Source organism: Odocoileus virginianus, chromosome 6 (assembly GCF_023699985.2).
Source record: "Odocoileus virginianus isolate 20LAN1187 ecotype Illinois chromosome 6, Ovbor_1.2, whole genome shotgun sequence".
In the NCBI taxonomy this organism is placed as follows: Eukaryota; Metazoa; Chordata; class Mammalia; order Artiodactyla; family Cervidae; genus Odocoileus; species Odocoileus virginianus.
This window is the reverse complement of record NC_069679.1, coordinates 694,697-721,063: the sequence shown is the minus strand read 5'-3', so window position 1 is coordinate 721,063 and position 26,367 is coordinate 694,697. Positions and strand designations below refer to the sequence as shown.

The 26,367-nt window shown below is 38.1% G+C and overlaps 2 protein-coding genes across 5 annotated transcripts in view; both read right to left on the bottom strand.

The window, feature by feature from the left end:
* ANKDD1B (ankyrin repeat and death domain containing 1B) overlaps positions 1-7,826 on the bottom strand; it is a 60,103-nt gene extending 52,277 nt beyond the window's left edge. Inside the window, 4 exon segments of the mRNA XM_070468487.1 lie at positions 390-493; positions 5,066-5,143; positions 5,146-5,321; positions 7,753-7,826. Of these exon segments, the coding sequence (XP_070324588.1) occupies positions 390-493; positions 5,066-5,143; positions 5,146-5,321; positions 7,753-7,826 (432 nt within the window).
* Positions 7,827-13,242: 5,416 nt separating this feature from the next.
* The window catches only part of POLK (DNA polymerase kappa), a 72,618-nt gene continuing 59,493 nt past the window's right edge, over positions 13,243-26,367 (bottom strand). For all 4 annotated transcript variants that reach the window (XM_020880903.2, XM_070468558.1, XM_070468556.1 and 1 more), the window contains exons 8-15: positions 25,645-25,769; positions 24,902-25,068; positions 22,720-22,752; positions 19,208-19,304; positions 17,947-18,118; positions 15,575-16,534; positions 14,981-15,023; positions 13,243-14,748 (exon numbers count right to left, since the gene is read on the bottom strand). In XM_020880903.2, coding sequence (XP_020736562.2) covers positions 14,664-14,748; positions 14,981-15,023; positions 15,575-16,534; positions 17,947-18,118; positions 19,208-19,304; positions 22,720-22,752; positions 24,902-25,068; positions 25,645-25,769 — 1,682 coding nt within the window. In that variant the 3' untranslated portion in view covers positions 13,243-14,663. The remainder of the gene's footprint in view (positions 14,749-14,980; positions 15,024-15,574; positions 16,535-17,946; positions 18,119-19,207; positions 19,305-22,719; positions 22,753-24,901; positions 25,069-25,644; positions 25,770-26,367) is intronic.

Genomic DNA, 26,367 nt, shown 5'->3' with positions numbered 1-26,367 from the left:
CACAAAGCGCATCACTGATGATAAAACAGTGATGAACTGTGTAGCAAAAGATATTCTGCCTTTCCAGAATGTGTGAGGCCAAAGTGATCCACAGGCTATGATCCAGGACCAAGTCCAGGCCCATAACCTTGACACCTGGTTACACTGCCCACCCATAGGCTTAGCACAGCTGCACATAAAGACCCTGGGCAGGTCCCCTCAGATTAGAGCAATTAAAACACCCAGAGCCTCCTCTACAGCTTGATTCCACTATTAGCTTAAACATTCTGGAATTGCCAACAAAAGAGCTCCCCCTCATCTCATTTAGCAGAATCAATTTTATTTTTATTTCAATTGTACTGTGTAAACCCACACTGCTGTCACTTGTCACATCTGTGATTTCCACTCACATTGTTCACAGCATTAATATTAACCTTCTTTTCAAACAGCTTCTCCGTAAGATACAAATTATTGCTTTTAGCAGCATTCTGGAAGCTCCTCTCATTTGGCAGCTCTGAAAGCAAGAAAGCAAACATGACTGTGGGAATCTTAGAGGGTTGAAGAGAAAGCAAACGTCACGTGGCAAACCTTGGGACTAAAAACCAGAAACAACTGCCTTGAGCCTTTCACAGTCTGCTATTTTGGATGTGGGAACTTTGCTTCAATATTTTATAAAGCTGTATTATCAAGATTCCACGTTCACCTCACACTGCAAGTGTTTTCTCAGCCTTAAACATCTTCCTATCCCAAACAAAACATTATTCTCAAAGACCACACTGAAGTCAGCAGTGCAGTATATAGCTCTAGGATGCTGGAGGGTGGCCACTGACTTCTCAAGGGGCGTTGTTTATAAAATGTTTCTACAAGATTAGGTAGGGAGGAGCCCAAATACTCTGTACAAGCTTACAGAGATAAAATTGTTGTCTGCAGAACCCTGTGGGATGCCAGGCCTGCAGAAACAAAACCACGAAAGGCAGCACATCATATCATCATGAATGAAGGTTAAAAGGGACGAACATGTTTTATTTTCATTTACATGAAAGGAGATAAAAGAAGATTTTTCACTTTTACTAGAAACATTAATATTACTACACACTACAAACAAAAAGTTCCCTGGTGGTTCAGACGGTAAAGCGTCTGTCTATAATGCGGGAGACCTGGGTTCAATCCCTGGGTCAGAAAGATTCCCTGGAGAAGGAAAAGGCAACCCACTCCAGTATTCTTGCCTAGAAAATTCCATGAATGTAGAAGCCTGGTGTCCATGGGGTCGCAAAGAGTCGGACACGACTGAGCGACTTCACTTTCACAAACATTACAGGTCACATACATAATACATATTTAGATGGCAGGTTTTATTAAATAGCTTAGAGAAGCTTCCAGGATTTACTGAGTTGTTTGTTTGTTTGTTTGTTTTTTGTTATTTTGGAATATAAAGGGGCTGAAAAGGGATTTCCCTGGCAGTCCAGTGGTTAAGACTTCCTGTTCCCAGGGGCCCCTCCCTGGTCAGGGAACTAGATCCCACATGCTACAGTAAAGATCGAAGATCCTGCTTGCTACAACTAAGAGCTGGGGAAGCCAAAGAAATAAGTTGTTGTTTTTTTTAATTACGAAATTTTTAGAAGAAAACACAGCAGAAAAGCTTCCTAAACTGGGGTTATGCAAAGAGTTGTTTTGCACATGACTCCAACTGCATGACTGTAAACTAAAACAATAGTAAATTGGAACTTAGAAAAATGTCAAGCTTTGCTCTGTGAAAAATACTGTTAAGAGAATAAAAAAGACAACCTATAGATTGGGGGAACATATTTGCAAATCACACATCTGACAAATGACTCAACAGTAAGAAAACAAAATCCAATTTAAAAATAGGGAAAAGCCTTCAATGGAACAAAGAGGAACCAAAGAGGATATACAGATGGCAATAAGCACATGAGAAGATGTTCAGCATCATTACCTATGAGGGCAATACAACTTAAAACCACAAGGAGATACCAATACGAAGCTGCTGGAATGGCTAAAATTTTATTTTATTTATTTATTTTTTCATAGCAATGTTTTCTTTTTTTTTTCATTTATTTTTATTAGTTGGAGGCTAATTACTTTACGATATTGTAGTGGTTTTTGCCATACATTGACATGAATCAGCCATGGATTTACATGTGTTCCCCATCGTGATACCCCCTCCCACCTCCATCCCCATTCCATCCCTCTGGGTCATCCCAGTGCACCAGGCCCGAGCACTTGTCTCATGCATCCAACCTGGACTGGTGATCTGTTTCACCCTTGATAATATACATGTTTCAATGCTATTCTCTCAGATCATCCCACCCTCGTCTTCTCCCACAGAGTCCAAAAGTCTGTTCTATAAATCTGTGTCTTTTTCTGTCTTGCATATAGGGTTATCATTACCATCTTTCTAAATTCCATATATATGCATTAGTATACTGTATTAGTCTTTATCTTTCTGGCTTACTTCACTCTGTATAATGGGCTCCAGTTTCATTCATCTCATTAGAACTGATTCAAATGAATTCTTTTTAATGGCTGAGTAATATTCCATAGTGTATATATACCACAGCTTCCTTTATCCATTCATCTGCTGATGGGCATCTAGGTTGCTTCCATGTTCTGGCTTATAAACAGTACTGCGATGAACATTGGGGTGCACATGTCTCTTTCAGTTCTGGTTTCCTCGGTATGTTTGCTCAGGAGTGGGGTTGTTGGGTCATATGGCAGTTCTATTTCCAGTTTTTATTTATTGTTGGTAAAAATACCAACAATACCAGATTTATGTTCCTCTCTCAGGGCATCAAGGCCTTGCCTGAACTGTTTCTGTGTACCACTCCAATATCATTTGCTCTCCCCTTCACTCCCTAATATTCAAATAGTCTGGTCTTACTCCACTTTCTTTTTCTTAAAATATTTATTTAACGGCACATGGTCTTAGTTGCTGCACACAGGATCTTCCCTTGCAGGGCACAAAATCTCAGTAGTACATGCAGAACGCCAAAATGCTGGATCTTAGTTCCCCCACCACAGATGGAACCAAGAGTCTCCCACATTGTCAGGAGGATTCTAAACCACTGGCTCAACAGGGAAGTCCAGCTTTTTCACTCTCCTCTTTCACTTTCATCAAGAGGCTCTTCAGTTCTTCTTCACTTTCTGCCATAAGGGTGGTGTCATCTGCATATTTGAGGTTATTGATATTGCTCCTGGCAATCTTGATTCCAGATTGTCCTTCATCCAACCCAGCATTTCACGTGATATACTCTGCATAGAAGTTAAATAAGCAGGGTGACAATATACAGCCTTGACATACTCCTTTCCCTATTTGGAACCAGTCTGTTTCATGTCCAGTTCTAACTGTTGCTTCCTGACCTGCATATAGGTTTCTCAAGAGGCAGGTCAAGTGGTCTGGTATTCCCATCTCTTTAAGAATTTTCTTTTTGTTGCAGTCCACACAATCAAAGGCTTTGGCGTAGTCAATAAAGCAGAAATAGATGTTTTTCTGGAATTCTCTTGCTTTTTCAATGATCCGATGGATATTGGCAATTTGATCTCTGGTTCCTCTGCCTTTTCTAAATCCAGCTTGAACATCTGGAAGTTCACAGTTAACATACTGTTGAAGCCTGGCTTGGAGAATTTTGACCACTACTTTCCGAGCATGTGAGATGAGTGCAACTGTGTGGTAGTCTGAACATTCTTTGGAATTGCCTTACTTTGGGATTGGAATGAAAACTGACCTTTTCCTGTCTTGTGGCCACTGGTGAGTTTTCCAAATTTGCTGGCATACTGGGTGCAGCAGTTTCACAGCATCATCTTTTAGGATTTGAAATAGCTCAGCTGGAATTCCATGACCTCCACTAGCTTTGTTCGTAGTGATGCTTCCTAAGGCCCACTTGACTTTGTATTCCAGGATGTCTGACTCTAGGTTGGTGATCACACCATCATGATTATCTGTATCATGAAGATCTTTTTTGTATAGTTCTTCTGTGTATTTTTGCCACCTCTTCTTAGTATCTTTTGCATCCATACAATTTCTGTCCTTTATTGTACCCATCTTTGCATGAAATGTTCCTTTGGTATCTCTAATGTTCTTAAAGAGATCTCTAGACTTTCCCATTCTATTGTTTTCCTCTATTTCTTTGCATTGATTGCTGAGGAAGGTCCTATGGTTGATTCCTTCCTATCATTCAGAAATTTGGCTCAAATGTCCTGTCTGCCCTGATCACCACATCTCCTGTTCCCCTGTCACAATCACATCACTCTATTCCATAGTCTCCAAAGCATTTACCACTACCTTAAAATATCTCATTCATTTATTTGCTTATTTATTTCATCATCTATCAACCCCCCACAACCAGAAATTGAGCTTGGGCCAGAATATGCTCTGTCTGCATCTCTACATCTAGAATGTGTATTTACATAGTAATTTCTTGAAAATATTTCTAGAAAGAACGGCTGGCTAGCTGGATGTATGGATGGATGAATGAACTAACTCAACACTACTATAAGAAACTGATGCTCTGTACCCAAGGCTGGTCTTTGGGAAATGAGGCCATCCCAGCGAGCTGACATGGATGGTGTGCCTGTTAAGAGACTTGATGTCATGCTTAACTTTGAAGACTCTTAAACAGCATCCCTCAGTTTATGCTGGAAATTTATTCCCAAGGCACAGAGGAACCCCTCCATGCTTTTAAAACTGAAGTACAGAAAAATTACGTGCCTTATTTGAGGTCACACAATAAATTAGTGAGGGCTCAGGCTGTAGGAGATAACAGCACATAAAACTCTTTCCTTATTTGTAAAAGGGCTGAATCATTTCTTGGAAAATCCTCTTCCTTAATTTGAAAGAGGAACACTTTCCTTCTGCCTACAATGCAGGGTTAACCTGAAATAAAACGTTCTGAGAAACGTGAGCCAACCCTTGGGAGGGTGTGGATCCCAAAGCTGAAACCCAGCCCACCGAGGGCGGAGGGGTGAGGATGGGCTCCGGTCCCTGGGGCACCCGCAGCTGCTCAGCCAGTTCCCCCGGCCCGCCCCGCGCCGCCCCGGAGGGAGTTTCCAGGCCTGTACCCGGACTTACGGAACTCGTGTCCGGCCGCCGCCGCCTCCTCCTGCGGCCGTTCATGCTGGGGGCCCCGGGACAGGCCCATCTCGGGCCGGCCGCCGCGCCTCTCAAGTCCTCCCACAGCCCCCTCGCCGCCGCCCTGCGCCCTGGGGCGGGCAAACCGGGCTCCAGGTCCCCGAGGCCCGTCCCGCGCGGGCGCCGCGCACCGCAGAGGCCGTTCTCCGCCGCGGGCGCCTCGCCCGGGGCTGCAGTCCTGCCCGGGCCGGGCCGCCTTCAGGTGTGGCGCGCACTGCGCTGGAAGCACCTGCGGTGAGAAATTAAGAGGAAAGTCCGGGCCATGTTTAGGTGGTTCTGAGTACAATTTGGAGAAGACTCTTGAGAGTCCCTTGGACTGCGAGGAGATCAACCAGTCCACCCTAAAGGAAATCAGTCCTGAATATTCATTGGAAGCACTGATGCTGAAGATGAAACTCCAATTCTTTGGCCACCTGATGCGAAGAACTAACTCATTGGAAAAAACCCTGATGTTGGGAAAGACTGAAGGTGGGAGGAGGACAGACGATGAGATGGTTGGATGGCATAACCGAGTCAATGGACATGAGTTTGAGCAAGCTCCGGGAGTTGGTGATGGACAGGGAAGCCTGGCGTGCTGCAGTCCACGGGGTCGCAAAGAGTCGGACAAGACTGAGCGATTGAACTGAACTGAATAGAATACAATTCGGAGTTGTGAGGTTAGCTTTATAAAACCAACACCATTGGATCTTCACTACTGAATCAATTCTAAATGGGCTTCCAGAATTTTCTTTTGAATAAAGTACGACTCAGTTCCCTCTTTGAAAATGGAAAACCTTGGTATCCCATTTTAACGCAATGGTAACCTACTGGCCTCCCCATCTTGGGTATTCTTTCTTTCTTGAAAGTGAATGTGTTAGGGGCTCAGTCGTGTCCAACTCCTCGTGACCCCATGGACTGTAGTGGTTTATAAAATAAAGAATTAATAAAATATAGTAATCTGTGCTGGGCAATCATATGCCTAGCTAAAATTCAAATAATAAGAAAGAAATATAGACTAGTGAACAGCCAGGATATCTCCACTGAATCCCTACTGTACATAAACACAGTGTGCTTGAATTAGGAGTTAAATTAGAAGTTTAGCATATTCTGAGAGTGGAAAAAAAGCCTCAAAACAGAACTAGATTTGACCCCAGAAGTGACCCACCTCTTTGGTACACACACAAACACACACACACACACACACACACAGATGAGTGATGTTAGGAAAGCATTGTCTATGGTTTAGTGAAAGGAAAGAAACTGGTGAAAGCTGAGAAGTAAATTGGAAGGCCAAAGATTAGGCAACAGCTGAAGACTAGACAAAAGGAATAAAAAGAAGTGGTGTTATAAGGGTTGATAGAATTAGTAACAGATATAGGTTTGGCAGAGATCGTGTGTGTGTGTGTGTGTGTGTGTGTCAGTAGGTATCAGTTCAGTTCACTTGCTCAGTTGTCACTGACTCTTTGCGACCCCATGGACTGCAGTATGCCAGGCTTCCCTGTCCATCACCAACTCCCGGAGTTTACTCAAACTCATGTCCATTGAGTCGGTGATGCCATCCAACCGTATCATCCTCTGTTGTCCCCTTATCCTCCTGCCTTCAATCTTTCCCAGCATCAGGGTCTTTTCCAAGGAGTCAGTTCTTCACATCAGGTGGCCAAAGTATTGGAGTTTCAGCTTCAGCATCAGTCCTTCCAATGAATATTCAGGATTGATTTCCTTTAGGATGGACTGGAGTCCCTGCAGTCCAAGGGACTCTCAAGAGCCTTCTCCAACACCACAGTTCAGAAGCATCAATTCTTTGGCACTCACCTTTCTTTATAGTCCAACTCTTACATCCATACATGACTACTGGGAAAACCATAGCTTTAACTAGACGGACCTTTGTTGGCCAAGTAATGTCTCTGCTTTTTAATATGTTTTCTAGGTTGGTCATAACTTTTCTTCCAAGGAGTAAGCACCTTTTAATTTCATGGCTGCAGTCACCATCTGCAGTGATTTTTGGAGCCCCCCCCAAATAAAGTAGGTATATACACATATATTTATGTGGTGTATGTACATTTATGCATATGTGTATGTAGGTATATATGAGTTTGAAATAATAACAAACTTAAGAGACTGCGATTAGATGGAAAGGGTGAAAACTATTTGCCTCTGAATTATCTTTTGTCTCCCTGAGCCTTCTGTAGATAGCAACAATTTTAGAAAATAAATTACCTCACACTTGTAGGGGGAACAGTCCAATATTATGATTTACTTAATAAATGAGATCATGTTTTCAATACTCCCTATAATATCATTTGAGTTTTTCTTGAACAACTGGTAGTTCAACTGTGTATGACAAAGCAAAGGTGATTATCCCTTAATAATCCAACAAAAAAACAGTTTTTGCCCCAGGGGGTATAAATGCCACCTCTCTGTGAAGTTCACTGACATCCTACCAGCACCAGGGATGCTCTAACATATAATTGCTTTTCAAAATGGGGGAAAAAAATCAGCACCAGGTATGCTTTTCACAATGAGATAGTTCCTTAAAAAGCATTTTTTAAAACCCTAGGTTACTGGTCATATTTTGAGCCTTTTTCAAAACATTTCCAAGCTACCTCAAAAGAACAGAGTAATAAATCATCTCTAAAATAAGCCACTACCCAATAAAGGGAAAGAAGTAGAGTTCCCTGTTCCTGGAATGCCCATCCCTATGGCCCAGCTTGAGTGCAGCCATGTTAAGTCAGCCATCACCCTGTCTTTCCAAAGAAAACATGGTAAGAGAGTAACAGAGATCAGTCTTTGGACAAATATTATTTATTCATTTATAGGTCAGCAGATAATAGTTAACGTCTGCAAAGTGCCAGACTTTGTGCTTAGAGTTCAGAGATCGGGAAAAGACAGTCAAGCATCTCTAGCAGCCTACAACCCAGTCGAGAGAGACCACAGCAAAGTCACAGCAAAGAACGCTTCAGAAACAGCGGCACAAAGGAGTGACTGATCAGTTTTCCTAGAGCGCAGGGACCATTTCCTGAAAGGGGTCCCTGGGCTGAATGGTGACCCTTGGGCGAATTGTCTTTTGATGAATGGTCATGTATGTTTATTGTGTATGCAGAGGGCAAAGGCGCATTCAGGAAGCGCATTCTGGACAGAGGGAGCAACTGACCACGACACCAGAAGGGAGAAGCAGCTTGGTTTATTGAGGGAACAATAAGCTATGCTGTGTGACTTCAGTGTCCTTGAAAGTCAAACCTGAGTTTAGTGTGCACCAAAGACAGTGATTTGTAGGAGCTCATTTGTACTGGCAACCAAGAGCCAGTTGTTAAGTTTTTAGGAGTTTTGTGAGCCGGTTGACATCGTGCCAGTAGCTTGAAATCTGCCGTGGTATTTGCGCATGCATGCGTGCTTAGTCACTTCAGTCGTGTCCGACTCTCTGCCACCTGTGGACTGTAGCCTGCCAGGCTCCTCTGTCCATGAGATTCTCCAGGCAAGAATACTGGAGTGGGTTGCCATGCTCTCCTCCCCGGGGGATCTTCCTGACCCAGGGATCGAACCAGTGTCTCCTGCATTGCAGGTGTTTTCTTTACCACTGAGCCACTAGGGAAGCCCATTTGCACCACAGAAATCATCATATGCTGAAAATCCTACCCTTCTCAGCTCCCATTGATCCTGGACAGAGTTGAGAGCTTTTGACATCTTTTGTTTCTGACATAATGGTGACATTATGAAAACATCATTTGTGGCTAATGTGCAATAAATGCACAAAGTGGTTTAGAGCGGGAAAAGCTGAGAAACCAGTTGGAAAGTCAGAGTTTAGGCACAATTTGTTTGTTCAGTCGCTAAGTTGTGTCTGACTCTTTGCAACCTCATGGACAGCAGCGCCTCGGGCACCATTTATTAAATAGCAGATACTTTTGGTACCGAGTTGTCTAAAATGTATATATCCATGCCAATACTACTCTATTGTTGCTGTTGTTAAGTCACTAAGTTGTGTCCAACTCTTTGCGACTCCATGGACTATAGCACATCAGGCTTCCCTGTCCTTCACTGTCCCCTGGAGTTTTCTCAAGCTCATGTCCATGGAGTCAGTGATGCTATCTAACGATCTCATCCTCTGCCACCCACTTCTCCTCCTGCCCTCAATCTTTCCCATCAGGGTCATTTCCATTGAGTCAGCCCTTCGTGTCAATTGGCCAAAATATTGGAGCTTCAGCTTCAGCATCAGTCTTTCCAATTCATTAGTAGTAATACTATGCTATTAGTATTTGGTATTAATTACTACAGCTTTTTAATAAATGTTGATACGTACTAGGGCCTGTCCTTCTACCTTGTTATTCTTGGGTCTTTGCTCTTCCATATAAAATTTAGGATCTACTTAACAACTTCTGAGAAAAACCATGAGCAGTTTTGTCTTGAGTTTTATTCAACTTACAGAATTAGGGGAGAATAGTTATCTTTAAAATAGCTGTTCTTCCTGACTAATTTACTCAGACATACTGTTTGTCTTTCAGTAATATCTGGTAGTTCTAAAGTACTCAACAAATTCTGATAGATGGCACCACCTCCCTACCTCCCCAGACCCTAAAGGTCCCTTATAGATTTTATCATGAAAGAGATTATGTTTATTACATTTCCTAATTTTCTATTATTGTTGTACAGGAATGCACCTGATTTTGTACATTGATCTTGTAGCCATAACCTTGAACTCCTTTATTAAATGTAGATTTTTAAAAATACAAACACATCTGACAATAAAGTTTTTATTCCGATTTTTAATTCATCTTATTTATTGAATTAACTCCAGCAAAATAATAGAGGATACCTTTGTGTTATTTTTAAGGAGTGCTTCTAAAATTTCACCATTAAATGGTATGATTTATATAGTTTTTTATAGGTGAGACACAATTTACTAACAGAACCTGCTTTTGTTTTGATGTGGCAATGTGTCTTGCTAAAAATTACAGTTCCAGGTTCCCTTTAATATGAGGAAGCCACGTGACAGTTTGGCCAATGAGATGGAAGTGGAAATTATTACGTAGGGCTTCCAGGAAAGCTCCTTAAGGTGGGACAGACTCATGGCCCTTTTATCCCTGTCACTTCCTTGTCTTCCTACCTGGAACTCAAGTGTAAGGCTGGACGTGGAAAAGCCCATCCGTCTTGTAACAAGAAGCTGGTCATGTGAGGCCAAGAAAATTAGACTGTGAACCCATCTTTGAACCACTGAGCTAACGCTAACCAATGAAATTCATGTTTCATGGGAAAACTAGAACTGATTTTTTTAAAGAGACAGATTGGGTTTCTGTAACTCACAGCTGAAATGAAATTCTGAAGTGATGCTAAAAAGTAGGGTGCTGAAATAAAACCCAATATACAGAACTGACTTCATGTTTAAGGGAGGGACTTTGAGGAATATGGACACATATCATAGAATGGAAAGATGGTGACTTGTTTGGAGATGATAAAATACTTGGTCAACTTTGACAGTTTGATACTGGAGAGTAGACCAAATGCTGCTATAGCTATAGCATTGGGGAAATGTTAGGAGAAAAATTGAAAATGTCGACAAGGGATGGCTCTTTCTTGCTGTGTTCAGCAAAGTCCTATCAGAGAGAAATGTAGTTTTTCTCTATTGAGGTAAATACCTCAGAGATGGAGGAAAATATCACCTCAATAAAGAAAGAAGTTTCTGACATTTTTAAAAAAATTGTGATATAGGTCATTCATGAACAAGAGTGTATAAAATATATATGTACAATGTAAATGATATTTTAAAAGTAAACATCCACAGAGTCACCACCCAAGACAATAGAACACTGACAGCATTTTGGCAGCTCCACGTGCATTCCTCAGTCACATTCCCTTTTCTCCCCACAGCAGGTCATTATTCTATCTTGGAGGCAATAATGTACATACTTCTCTGTATAATTTCATTTATATGACTACATTCTTAAACCGATATACACTGTTTTGAACTATATGCATGGAATCTTGCCGATGGCATCCTTCTATGATTTGCTTGTTGCTCCACATTACGTTTGTGATATTCATCCACCTTCTGATTACCTATTCCTTCATTTTCACTAATGTGTAGAATTATACTGTTTGAATATACATGAAAATACAATGATAGGATTTAGTCTTCCTACCAATGTTGACTGTTTGGCTTATTTCCATATTTTTTGGTTATTGCTGTGCTGCTATATGCAACCTTGCAAATGCTTCCTAAAAACATGTTCAATAGTTATCCCAAGGCATTGTATCAGTTATGGTCCTGGCAGAAAAAAAAAAAAAACCTTGTATTTTGAGATGAGTTTTAAGAAAGGGACCATTTATGAAAGTGTGGGCTGGTTGTGTGTGCTGTGCTAAGTCGCTTCAGTCGTGTCTGACTCTTTGTGACCCTAGGGACTAGAGCCACCCAGGCTCCTCTGTCCATGGGATTCTCCAGGCGAGAGTACTGCAGTGGGCTGCCATGCCCTCCTCCAGGGGGTCTTCCCAACCCAGGGATCCAACTGCATCTCTTATTTCTCTGCATTGGCAGGCGTGTTCCTTACCACCAGCGCCACCTGGGCAGGGTGTGCTAGGTGTGCTAAGCACAAAAGACAGGGCAGCATCTGAGGGCTAACAAGGGCAAGACTCTGTTGCCACCTTGTAGGGTGAAAGGCTGAGGGTAAAGAAAGCATTGTCAGAGCCTGGAGAGTGAGCGAGCAGAGAATGACATACGAAGAAGTTGTGACCTTTGTTCAAGAGACTTAACCAGCTTCAGAAAAGTACATGAGAGAATGAACACCCAACTTCATCTTTCATCCTTGAAACCTTCTGCAGTGGCTTCTTACTGCCACGATGCCTCATTGGACATAACACAGAATGAAGGGCATGGAATAAATCAGGAGGGCAAATGGAAGATAACCAGCATATATAAAGGAGTGCAGTTACACATCGAGTATACACATCTTCAGAATTACTAAAGGGACTGTTTTCCAAAGAGGTTGCTTTCAAAGTAAGAGTTCATAGGGACTTCCCTGGTGGTCCAGTGGCCAAGACTCCGAGCTCCTAACACAGCGAGCCTGGGTTCCCTCTCTGGTCAGGGAACTAGATCCTACACACCGCTTGCAGCAGCTAAAGATTCCACATGCCGCAACGAAGATTGAGATCCTGAGTGCTGCAACTAAGACCTGGCACAGCCATATAAAGAATTGTGAATGTGAAGTCGCTCAGTCGTGTCCGACTCTTCACGACCCCATGGACTGCAGCCTCCCAGGCTCCTCTGTCCATGGGATTTTCCAGCAAGAGTACTGGAGTGGGTTGCCATTCCCTTCTCCAGGGGGTCTTCCCGACACAGGGATTGAACCTGGGTCTCCCACATTGCAGGTGGACACTTTACCCTCTAAGCCACCAGGGAAGCCCATAATGAATTAATTAATAATTATAAATAAAATAAAATAATTAATTAATATAAAGAATTAAATAACTTTTTTAAGGAGTTCATATTGCTCCACATCATCACCAAAACAATATCATTAGATCCTTTCATTCTATCTGGGAGAGATGTTATAATATCTCTTTGAGGTTTTTTTTTCCCCATTCCCCTATTACTAAAATGACTGAGGATGTTTTCATGTTTCTTGGACATCTGGATTTCTATGGAAAGTGCCGTTTAAAGACTTTTGACCAAATTTCTATTGGTTGTCTTTTTCTTACTGATTCTTAGGAATCATTTGTCTATTCTGGATTATATACATTCTGGATACTAGTATTCTGTAAATTATATGTGTTGCAAATGTGTTCTCCCAAGTGGCTCCCTATATTGTCACCCTCTACATAGGTAAGATTATAGGTGCTTAATCTTTGTGGTTTTGCTGTGTTTTTTTAATGTCCCCCAAACAAAAGTTGGATTATTAGATAAAACAGAAAAGGATGTGGAGAAAATTCTGGGCAAAGAAAATAAGACTGAAAATAACATAGGCAGGAAAAGAGTGGAAAAGTAAGGAAACCACTTCTATTGGCTAAAAAATTAAACATTTAAACTTTCATTTTAAATTTTTATTAAATATTACTAAATGATAACATTTCATTAAATGAATAATCTAAATGAAAATAATTTAGTATTTACTCTAATGTTGAAAAATCAATAAAAATAAACCTAAAACAAAATAGAAAAGAATATGGTATTATTTATTTTTCAATACATTAAATCAGTGCTTCATTGAACTTAATTTTCAGAGAATTAATGTAAGTAAATCACATGATCAAGAATCGCAGTTCTATAACGAGGTATTTATCATAGCATATAATAATATTAGGCATGAAATTGGTATTCTGATAAACACTAAGCCTAATTTTAAACTAGCTAGTTATTTAAAGTCAAATTACCATTTCGGTGAAAGGTTGTGTGAGATCCTAATTTACACTATTCTTAAAACATTATGTCTTTATACAATTAGGTAATAAGCTATAAAATATGGAAAGAAGAAACAAAAATATGAGAATAAAAGATTCGGTTCCTTAAAGCAGTAACAGACAATGGGTCCCATTTTCATGTTTCAATTAAATAATTGTTTTGTTTTGTTTTTCATAAAAACTCTTGATACCATGAAAGCATTTGGAGCAACTACTTAAGCTAACAATTGTTAAGCTGTCTTCTTTCATGAATATTAATAAAAACATGATAGAAATAGAACTAAAGATAAATGAGGTGTTTTATTATTTTTTTTTAAATGAGGTGTTTTAAAACACATTAATCTTTTGAACTGCACATTCTTCTCTAGAAGATCATGATAAAAATAGAGTGTACAATTTGTTCTTTTTTTCAAAGATCTGTGTAAAGTACAAATACAACTGACAAGAAATGAAATATTGCCATCTAAAAGTCCTAAATAAGAAAATAATGACCTTGAATCTTAAATATTTTTTAAAGTGAATAAGTGCTTATTCATTAGATAAAGAAATTTTAAATAAAAAAATAAGATGAATAATCATATTTTAAACAAAAGTTCTTTTAACACAGAAAATAATGTTGTGATATTATTTTCCTGAAGGTAACAAAAGCACACAGGCTAATTCTGCTAAGCTAATACTCTTCATAGAACTTATGATAAATATTAGTAATGAATTCTCATGAGGTATCTGAAGATACTAGGACCTAAAATATAATTATTCAAAGTTGTAGAAGATACTAAGATCAAGCAGAGCATCCAGTGCCAACAAAGTGGCTAAGTGCTAAAAAATTCTTATGCTATGATAGTTTTATCTGAACCTATGAAAGCCCTTATAAATGTATGTTTTTATATTCACTATAAAACATAATAAAGAAATCACTTCCTGATCTCATTCCCAACTTTTCATTTTAAAATTATCTCTAACAGAATTATCTAACTGAAGTATAACTGAAAGTGAAATTCTCATTGTTATCAAAAGACGTATACAGAAGTAAATTAGTATATATCCCAAGTTTATACAAAGGGATTATTGTACTGGTCTTTCACTAGATGAACCTGTAAGCTTGAAACAGGGAAGAATACATTCAGTTATTATAAAATAACAAGTTTCAATCAAAAATTGATAAAATGTTCAACATTCATTTAAAAAATACATCAAGAGTGTGTCTTGGATTGTTTGGTCTTGTTTTCTTTGATGCTGAGTACTTTGTCATCAATCCTGGCCTGGAATGAAACAGAACATCATAATGAAAATGCACGAAGAAGAATAATAACAACAACAGAAAAGCACAAAATTAAATGCACGAAGAGATTTTAAAAATTGTTTATGCAAATAATTGATTTTAAAATTTTTACTTAATGATTTATAAAAGCACATTTTAACATTTCCTAAAAATCAGGCCTCAAAATATAACAGTTTCATAGCCAGCTTTATTAAAACTCAAATTAGCCATACCTTTTTGCTTTGTTCCCAGTCTTCTGCACTTTGCCTAAGTTATCTTTAGAGGGAAGATAATGCATAATGAATAACATGAAATAGTAAAAACAGTTTCTAAAGATTTAAAAAGTTAAAGTTAACAGATTAAAGATAATAAAAATCTCTTTAGGGCTACATATTTCGAATTTATAAATAATTTCTTTGTAATTTACTTATTTCATTAGTATTGCAGCTAACTTGGAAGTTGGGTTAGAGTCAGAACTACCAAAAAACAAGTTAAAGAGGCTTTCTGGCTATATAATTATAGCTAATTTACCACTGTGCCTTGGCAAATGTTCTCTGAAGGAATTTCTTTTTTGGATTAGATCACTCAGTTCCCTAAACCTTTGAGTTCAGTCTGTGCTAAGTCAAGCCTAAACCAAAGATTTCCCAAAATTTCAAATCTAATGGCTTCTGCTAATTCTAACCCATGGTAAGGTAACTAACATTTTCCTAAGTGGCAGCATACACAAACTATCCCTTTAAAGGTATATGTTTTAGATTTAATAGCAATCTGAATTTTAATAAAACATTCCTAGAAAATCAAACTCTTTAAAAAAACCATAAACTCACCAGTACTTTTGGTGCTTTCTTTGGGTTGGTTACATGGATTAATCTTATCCTTTCTCAGTTCCTGGATAATGCCTTTATTTAAGCAAACATCTACATGCACATTGAATAGGGTAAGATCTGAAGTCTTTTGTTCTAGGTTACAAATAGGACAAACTAGAACTTGGTCACTGATTACTTCATATAAATTAGGTTGGGGGGATTCTTGCCTTCTTAATGACCCAACATCTTCATTTTCCAGTGAAACGGCACAAGAATTCTGAGGACAGTGTTCCATATTAAATGATTTGCTTGAAGGACCAGAACATTCCTCTTCGCTCAGCTTATTACTTAAAGCCCCTATATCATCTGTATTTGATGGTTTACCAGTAGTCTCTACCAGCTCCACAGGATCTACTGACGTGATCTCTGTATTCTTCTGGTGGGTTTCATAACCTCCCTTCTCACAGAGAGAAACAGAACCATATACATTTTCTTTCTCGTTCACTTCTGCAGAGGAAGCATGTGAACATGAGGACATTTTGGGGTTTCCACTGATGGAAGGTCCATCAAGACATGCATCTACATGTTTATTAAAGGCTTCTAGACTGATGCTTCCTTGCTCCCTAAAGCAAACTGGACAGGTAAATGTCTGACAGTTATGTGATTTCTCCACCACTTCTAAATTCTCACTCATCTTCTTGTTTAAAACTTGGAATGACTGTGATGTTTGCAAACTTTGTTTATTTACGGTTTCACATGTAAATGTGTCTTGGGGGCTCGCTTTCCTTTCAGATCGTTTTTTATCAAAGAAACTCTTCTTATGAGACGTTTGTGCAGGTTTTAGAAACTGATCTTTGTCAGTTTTCTCTAGTATACAACTGGTGGCTGAAAGGGCTTGGTTTCCAGGCTGTAAGAAGCCAATAATGCTCCTTTGCTGGTGTTTCTTCTCCTCTTCATTGGGAAAACCAGAGAGCCGCACCCCTAAATTAAACCAACCATAATTAATCCATTTCCAATTCAACAAAACCAACTCAACTGTAAAGATAAAGACATTTTGTGTAACAGTATTGTGACACTTAGTTGAGTAGAAAGTACAGAGTTCTCATATATACCCTGTGTCCACACATGCACAAACTCCTCCATGATCAACATCCTTCACCAGAGTGGAATAGCTGTTAGAACCAATGAACCTACACTGACATGACTATTATTCATAGTCCATAGTTTACATCACGGTTCACTCTTGGTGTTGTACAGTCTATGGATTTTAACAAAGGTATAATGACATGTATCCACCATTATAACATCATACAGAATAGTTTCTCTGCCCTAGAAATCTTTTGTGCTCTGCCTATTCCTCCAACCACTGATCTTTTCAGATCTCTACCATTTTGCTTTATCCAGAATGTCCTATATTGGAATCATATAGTATTGTAGCCTTTTCACATTGGTTCTTTAAAAATATACATTTAAGTTTCCTCCACGTCTTTTCATCATTTGACAGCTCATTACCTTTCTTTTCTTCTCCCCCATCCTCTATCCCAATAGATCATTTCTTTTATGTGCTGAATAATATTTTGTTGTCTGGATGTACCACAATTTCCATTCACCTACTATTGGAAGACATCTTGGTTGCTTCCAAGTTTTGGTAATTATAAATAAAGCTGCTATTAACATCTACTCTTTAGCTCTTTTAGCTAATATACTATATTCAAACTGACTTCCATGTGTGCTATCTTTCATATGTGAAAGTACAGCTGACGGCCCCCATTCTTAGCAGTAAAGTTGGCATCTGGAGTGCTTATCCCTAAACATTCTCTCACTTGTTCACTTTGGAAACATGGTTTGTTTGTCTTTTTTACCCCATGATGGCTAGAAATGTGGTTTTATACTGCCACAATCCTTTATCTGTAATTCTGAAATCTAAAAGCTCTGAAAATTGTAAGCAACAAATGGTAACTGATGACAAGATTGATGTGAAGCTATTTAGAGTCTTTACAACTCAGTGTGAATTTTTTTTGTTTTGCTACAGAAATAATAAAATGTTTGATCATAAAGTGCTGCCTCAGATCCCAAAAGAGTATTACACAATATACTCAACATGTACTGAATTTGTTTTCTAAAATTTGAAGTTTAAAATTTTGAAAAATACCTAACCCCAAGGATTTCAGTAAGTATTGAAGGAAAAGAATGACTTTAACTGATTCTTACTAGAATTAAACTAGTGATCATGGCTTCACATGCATCAGGTTCTAAGTATCAAGAAAAATGAAAGTAGAAGAAATACAACTCCCTGAATGGGTCTAAGAAATAAAATGGAGGTGAGACTATTTCTCAAATTGACTCTCTGGAAATGTCTTGCAGATTTTAAGGAAAAACAGTAAAAGTTATACCCATAAGTCTTAATCTCAAAGGATGTGGAAAATCCGCATCAATTTCTGTTCTTAGCAGTTCTTTAGCAATAACAAATATTTCTTCTGCAGTTGAAACAACAGCTGAAACTGTAGAGGCACGAGTTTTTACTTCAAAGTTCACATTCTTTAGCTTAATGGTAACAGTTCTACCCTGTAACAAACAGAATACATTATTTTATATAGCTCTTTAACGTCTAGAAAAAAAGTTTTTTACATGTTAGAAAAATTCAGGAAAGTCTCTTATGTACAGAAAGTATGGAAGTATAATTAATTATTTACAAAACACGGTAATGAATATTGTCATAAAGAATAAGTAAAATCTGTAAGCAATCTAAAAATCTGATTTTAATCAGTAATTATTACTTTTCTCCCCAACTGATTTTTTATGCAAGACTTTTCTATAAAGGGCAAAGTTAACTGGTCATTTCTGTTAACTTTATTGTGTACTGTAGAAATGTACACTATGATAACATAAGATGTTAATAATGAGGGAAACAGTATACTGGAAGTCTCTATATTTTCTTTGTAACTATTTTATAAATCCAAAATACTTCTAAAATTAAAAGTTTATTTAAAGTTATTTTAAAAAGAACTCTCTTTATATTTAAGGTATAATAGAGAAGGATTATAAGAAAATATTCATCAGATGGCCCTTTCTTTGTAACAACTTTTTAATGCTTTTGTATTATACTTTGTAATAACTCCACCTCTGTTTTGAGAGTGTTGGAAAAACACTAAACAGAGGCTGTTGTGAGTGAAGATTATAAAACACAAAGTTCAAAGGCTTCCAGGTTTTGTTCTCAATGTATTAAGCAACCTGGGTTAAAGCCTTAAAACAAAATGCCTATTCCACAAGCTCACTGTCTACCTGACCATGACATTAAAGGATAACTGGGAAGGCATTTAAAACAGTACAGTTTTAGAGAAATCCTTCTCTTTGCCTTATTGTTTACTGCCAATATAACCCTGATTTTGAACTTATTCAAATGTACTCCCAATGTAATATAAACTCCTCTGGAAATATATTGGAGTCACTCCAGCCTCATAAGTTGCTCCTCATAAAATGACCTCATCACAGGCTTCAGATAAGGGTCAGAATTCAACTTGTCTCTACTGAAGATAAGAACTCTTTTGATATATCCCAATTTGTTTTTAAATGCAAAATCTAACTCTCAGTTTAAGGTTGCTTTTTATTATTAAAAATTTAGAAAACTAAGAATACCACATAAAAATAAAGTACCTTAAGTCCTTCTTTCTGCAGATCTTGAGCAAGTTCACTGCAAAGTTCTTGGCACAAGCTGTACTGTTCTTCTGCTTTACTTATCTCACTAAATGTCCTACGAAGACAAGAACAACTTGAGTGCACAAAGTTAACTATACTTCAGGATAATTTAGAAATGATACAGTCCATGCAAATGGCCTAGCGTTAAGGTATATTTTCTATAGTACTGAATAAAGTTTCCAGATGTACTAAGATATAATTAAGTAACAACATTCAAGATCTTCCTAAATAATGGGAGATTATTTATAGCTAAACTGATTAGCAAAGGTACATTTGTTCTCTATAATATTTTTTAAAAGATGATTAAACTCACCAACATATAAGGATAATGCCCCAAGAACTTACAAAACATTAGGATATATAGGTATACAGACTCTGTTACAGAGCACTGTCTTAAGAAAGTACAGATGAGAACATCACTCCAATTATTGCATGAATATTGTCTGGAAGAGAATTATCCTCAAGTAGGTTTACGGGATTGGTTCACGGCCCCTATATAAAGTTGTTTAATAGACAATTGGAAATGGGCTGGTAAGATTAAATGCAGAACTTGTGAGTTCATTTGCACAAGGGTGTTGAAGGTCATATTAACAAAAAAGAGGAAGACACTAAAGATAGAGCAGGGTAACCAGTAAAAAAAACCTTGAGCAAACCCTGAAGAGTCATTCAGTGAAAAGTGCCCCTTCTAACCCAGTTGCCCACAGCAACCCAGTTCTCCTCCCTAGCGGCAACCAACATGGCCAGCTTCCTATTTACTATTTATTCCTCTAGAATACTGTATGCATATAAAAAGTACGTTATACTTTTATAAATGAGCAAACACTTCCCCTATATAAATAGTAAAATATCAGACATTGTTTACCACTTTACTTTTCTCATTCATCCTGGTGAGTTCCCTGTAAGTAAATGATTTCCTCATTTTTATAAGGCAGCTGTGCTGTGCTGTGCTTAGTCACCCAGTTGTGTCCAACTCTTTGTGACCCCATGGACTGCAGCCAACCAGGCTCCTCTGTCCTTGGGGATTCTCCAGACAGGAATATTGGAGCGGGTTGCCATGCCCTCCTCCAGGGGATCTTCCTGACCCTGGGATCGAACCCAGGTTTCATGCATTGCAGGCGATTCTGTACCAGCTGAACCACCAGAGAAGCCCAAGAATACTGAAGAGGGTAGCCTATCCCTTTTCCAGGGGATCTTCCCGACCCAGGAATTGAACCGGCGTCTCCTGCATTGCAGGTGGATTCTTTACCAGCTGAGCTACCAGGGAAGCCCTTTATATGGCAGCATGATATCCTAATTTAAATACATAAGATCATTTAACCAATCCTCTATTTGTAGATACTTAGGTTATTTCCAATCTTTTGCTAATATAAAAAAAATGCAATTCACAACTTTGTATACATGTAAAATGACATGTGATGACACCTGTGGAATAAAGAGATTAGTGGGATAAAGAGAATAGTGGGATCAAAGTACATGTGTATCTTTATAGACAAAATCGCTTGCTCCCTGTGGTAGGCCAAATAATGGTCCCCAAAGATGTCTAAATCCTAATCTCTTAGAATCTAGTACATTACATGGTGAAAGGAATTTTACACATGTGGCTAAATTAAAATGGGGGTGATGATCCTGGACTATCTAGGTGGGTTCAGTGTAAGCCCTAGGTTCCTTATGAGGCAGGAGGGTGAGTCCAAGAAAGACAAAATGTGGGATCTGAAGATGGAGAACGGCGTGTGAGCCAAAGAATGCAAGTGGTCTCTAGGAGTTTTTAGAAAGGAAATGGACTCTGCTCAGGAGCCTCTAGAGGGAATGTAACCCTGCTGACACTTTAATTTTAGGACTTCTGACCTTCAGAACCACTAATTAGAAACTAGCACACTCTCCTTTAGAGTTTAATACCTTTTTCACTCACATAGTTTTGCCAATGGTGTGTGTATCTTTGCCAACTTGATTAATGAAAAATGCTATCTCAGGGAATTTTTAATCTGTATTTCTTAAATAAGAGACTGGGATTATTTTCACATGTTTGTAAAGCCATTTGTACCTTCTCTTCCGTTAACTAATTGGATCTCTGTTCATTTTTTCCTATTGGTTTGCTGGCCCTTTCTTAAGAAATAGTAATATTAGTTAATATGCTTGTACAGCAAGCAATGTTCTCAATAACAAAAGAGAAGACAAAATAGGAGGGAAAAAATCATTAAATAGGAAACAGGACAATGCTATCTCACATTTGAATGCTTTTTCCCCTCTTTTCCTTTGGTTGCATGTGTGTATGTACGTGCGTGCTAAGTAGCTTCAGGCATGTCTGTCCCCTAGTGACCCAATGGACTGGAGCCTGCCAGCTCCTTTGTCCATAGGATTCTCCAGGCAAGAATACCGGAGTGGGTTGCCATGCCTTCTTTCAGGGAATCCTCCCGATTCAGGGACTGAACTTGTATCTCTTATGTCCTGCATTGCAGGATGATTCTTTACCGCTGAGCCACCAGGGGAGCCCTTTCCTTTGCTCTTATGTAAATCACAGCCTAAAACAGCAATTTTTATTAAGTCATTTACTGAGTGTGTTGTTTTAGAAAAGTTATTCAGTTTTTCTGATCACCAATAACATATGTGCAAAATGAACACAGCCTCACAGTAGGTCCAAGGTTCTGTTGTTGCTGTTGTGCGTTGCTGTGTGCAGGCTTTCTCTAGTTGCAGCAAGTGGGGCTACTCCCCAGCTGTGCTGTGTGGGCTTCTCCCTGCGGTGGCTTCTCTGGCTGCGGAGCACGGGCTTCGAAGCTGCAGCGCAGGTTCCACAGTTGCAGTGCGTGGGCTTAGGTGCACGTGGGGGATACTAGCTCCCCCGACGAGGGACTGAAGCCATGTCCCTGCTCTGGAGGCAGACCCTTAACCACTGGACCACCAGACAAGTCTCAGCCCGAGTCTTAAATGTCTCAGTGGAACTGTGGTTCCTTGGGGAGAGAAGTGAGTGGCTTCTCAGACAATGACATATATCCCAAGATAATAAGGCTCCATCGAGATTTCAGCCGACTTCCAACCAGGATTGGAAGCCACTGAATGAGATCACCTCTAAGGTCTCGTTCATCGGGATCTTACTATTTGGTCCCTTCAGTCATTTACCAGTATTTGAAGACCTTCAGGGAAAACTTCCATTATTGTATCTTAAATTAACTACTCAGTATTATTCTTCTTATAAACAAACCTAGAAATAAAGACTTGGAATCCTAAAATTCTTGATTTTCATTGAATAGGAACAAAACATGAAAAAAAAATAGCTGCAGTTAAATTTTTTTTTCCCATTGACAGCATAGCAAGCAAAGATAATAAAGCACTGTACTAGAATATTTACTTTAGGCGTGTCAACTGCTGAAAATTGTTATCTGGTCTACAAATAGATTTTTTAAGTTTCTGTGATATTTTATTAAAAATTAGTTTAAAATTATACAAATTATGAATAATTAGTAATAAAACATTACCTCTCAACACTCCTGCTTTTCCTCTCTCCATCCCTTGAAATGAAAAAAATAAAAAGATTTTTATTTGCTTTCCAAACAACACTGAGTTCCTTTTAGTCAACCAAAATGATTTAACATCAGCTAAATTAGAGATCTCAATAATACTTTGGATTAAAAGTTATATATCATTAAATACAGTGAGTTTTTTAATCTAAAAACTATCACCAAAGAATGTAGATAGATAAGCTAATATAATTACATGTATGATGGATCACGTCTATATCTATCAAAGAACACATCTGAAAATAGGATATTATAAATTGTTTCTATTAAAAACCTGAATATCAAAACTCACAACTGATAAAATCAACAGAATGTGGTAGCATAATGGCTTTCAGTTATAAGATATAATTTAATTTTGAACAGTTTGATTATCTAGTTTTTGGCCTTGGACATATCAGTACTAGCCTATTTATTACCTATACCAATCTACAGAAGCTCAGTCAAAATGTGGTCTATGGCAACAGGATGATGACTGCGGATCTGAATCATCTAGTTAGGTTGGATTTTAGCTGCTCTGACAGGAGTAGTTAAAACCAAAAATCTGAAATGACACATAGATTATTCATTTTCCAAATATTTCATGAACCAATTATGAATCAAGCATTGTTCTAGGCCTTGGAGATACAATAATGAACAAAACAGACCAAGTGCCTGCCTTTAAGAAACTTCTATTTTGGTGGAGGCAGACAAATACAGAAATAAATAAAGAACAGATTAAAAAGTAAAAAGCACAAGAGATTAAAAAAATAAAGCTAATTAGGGAAATAGAGAATATAGAAAGGAAAGTAGGTTTGCTATTTTATATTTTAAAAAATTACCTATGAGTTTCACTTAAAAGCATTACCTGCATCTCTACCACTGGTTAATATCTGGTTATGTTATATTAAAAACTATACTGTTTTCAAGCACTATGGAAATAAAAAGAGGGTAATTTTTGGAATAAAGAAGAAAGTTTTATTTTCCATCATCTTCAAATACTGGATTATCTATAGTACTGTGATGTCCTTCTCTTATCTTTCATTACACCCACTCAGGATCAAAGTCAGCTACCTGGATTCGAAAGAATGAGGAGCACAGAAAGATGAGAAAAGCAAGAGCATAGGCCTTGCAATCTCTGTAAGATTGAACAGATTTAACTGATTAAGCAAACATTTTATACGCCTCCTCAGTCATCTTTTAGTTTCAGTTCAGTTAGTCGTGTCTGACTCTTTGTGACCCCATGGACTACAGCACGCCAGGCCTCCCTGTCCATCACCAACTCCCAGAGACTAGTCAAGCTCATGTCCATGGAATCGGTGATGCCATCCAACCATCTCATCCTCTGTCGTCCCCTTCTCCTCCCGCCTTCAGGGTCTTTTAGTTTAGTTTAGTGTTAATTCTCATTCGTTTAGTGCCTTCTTTTCACCCACCCTAAACAGCGTACCCTTCTGGCTCTGGGATTCCTTTTAAGACCAGGATGAAGCAGCAGGGAGAAAGCACAGGGCTTCTCTAGTTGTCTCCTCTTCTCCTGGGTCTTTGCCTGCTGGCCTTCAGGTCTCCACCACTGGAGGACGACAGCCAGCACCGCCTCTGACCCTCTCAGGTCAATCTCTAGGCCCCTACTCTGCCTTCCTTTCTTCACTTGGTGACTTTCTTTTTCCCACACTACTCTGCAAACTTTATGAAGGCAGCATTCCATCTTGTTTATTGCCATTATCCCCAGTGCCTAGAATGGTGCCTAACTCAATGTACTCGGTAGAAGAGGAGAAATGCAGGTAGTTCATAAAGGATTTCAAAGAATCACTACACCTGTTTGCTTAAAGAGTGAGTTCTGGAGCCATCTTTCTTTCCTCAACATTCCAACCACCAGTATTCTTATGTTCTGAACAAAGAACAAGGCAGGTTCAGAAAAGAAAGCACCCATCGTTCCTCTTACCCATCTATCCAGCTGCAGGGGCCAACAACCTAGGAGGGATTCTTTATTCATCATTTCCTTTTCTCTCATATCCAATCTTTTGACTCTAATTCAAAAATTATATTCTGAGCTGAGCTAGCCTAAAAGAATTTAAAACATGTTATCCTTCTAGCCTCTATCTCAATGTGAAAACTGTTATTTCAGCAGACGATAAAGAAAAAGCAGAATGATTATAGATACAGATACCTTGCCAGGTGTGTTGAACCTAGACCCAGGGAAATATGAAGGAAATGATGCCAAGATGTTTCAGAGAAAAGGAGAGAAAGTAATGCCCTCTGTTGGTATAGTTCTGTACAAGTAATAATTCCAAGGGCCTTTAACATTTTCTCTGTAACTTTTCCTATTCCAGAAACCTAGAAGAGAATCAACATTTATCATTAACACATTTTAAAATTAAGGTAAGAACTGATATTATAATCTCATCATACCTTTTATAACTCATAAAAGGTATAAATAATGTCCTAGTTTTAAAAGTCATGGAAGAAAATGACTTTAAATAATTTTTGGCCGTATTTCCTAAACTAGTGTTGCATGGGAATTTAAAACTTTTAAATTCCATGGAGTTTTTAAAAAGCATTTATAAAAGAGTTCTGTGGTCATATAAACTCAGGGAATGGTAGAATAAATGACTTCTTATTCTCTTTTCATTTTTTTAAATCAAAGTTATGATTGACATACACCATTAGTTTCAGGTGTACAACACAGTGATTTGACATTTATATGCATCACAAATCAATCACCACAGTAAGTCTAGTAACCATCTGTCCCCATAGAAAGTTATAATATTATTGACTATAGACTCTAGGCTATTCATTACATGACTTTTTCTTTTTTAAATAACTCCAAGTTTGTACTTCTTAATCCTCTTTAACTATTTCTTCAGAAATCAGAGGGTATATATAGAGGATAAATTTCATATAAAATCTCACCTTTCTAATGGGTAAGTCCTTGATGAAGTCCATTACAGCTTGCCTGTTAGGTAGAATTTGGTATTGTCCATTTGGTTTATTCTTATCACTGCATACTTTTGCTAACATCATATTGGGTGCAATGCCTTTAAAGAAGAACACTCCGATGACTCAAAGAACATGATGTATATAATTTTAAAACATGTGATAACAATACATAAAAAAATTAAATACAAAATCTGAAATTATGTGGAAAGCCACTTTAAAAATAACATTTGATTATTCTCTATCTCCCCAAGGCTTGCTATGGTTTCAGGAAAAAGAAACTGTATTAGTTACTGTGGCAGCAGAAATGAGGAATATTTAAATCTCACTGGTATTTTAAAGTTTAATTTTTGAGTTTAAGTGATAATATTAGTTTCCTACTATATTTAGTAGGAATATAGTCTGTCTTATAGAAAAGATTGAGAATATAATTTAGGATGAAAGCTTTCTCTTTGAAAAGATCTTTCGTATAGATTACCCACATAAAGGAAAAAAAAAAATCAGATTCTGGTTTCTAGTATATTTAAAACAATGATAATGAAATGTGTGCATACTTTATATGCACACAAAGCAAATTACCACCACTTATCAGAGAGGTGTTTTATAATTTCTAGGTGTCTTAATGATTAAGATAATTGGAAATAGGTATATTTAAATATAATTAAGTTTATTTCAATTTTTATACATATCATTCTAAAA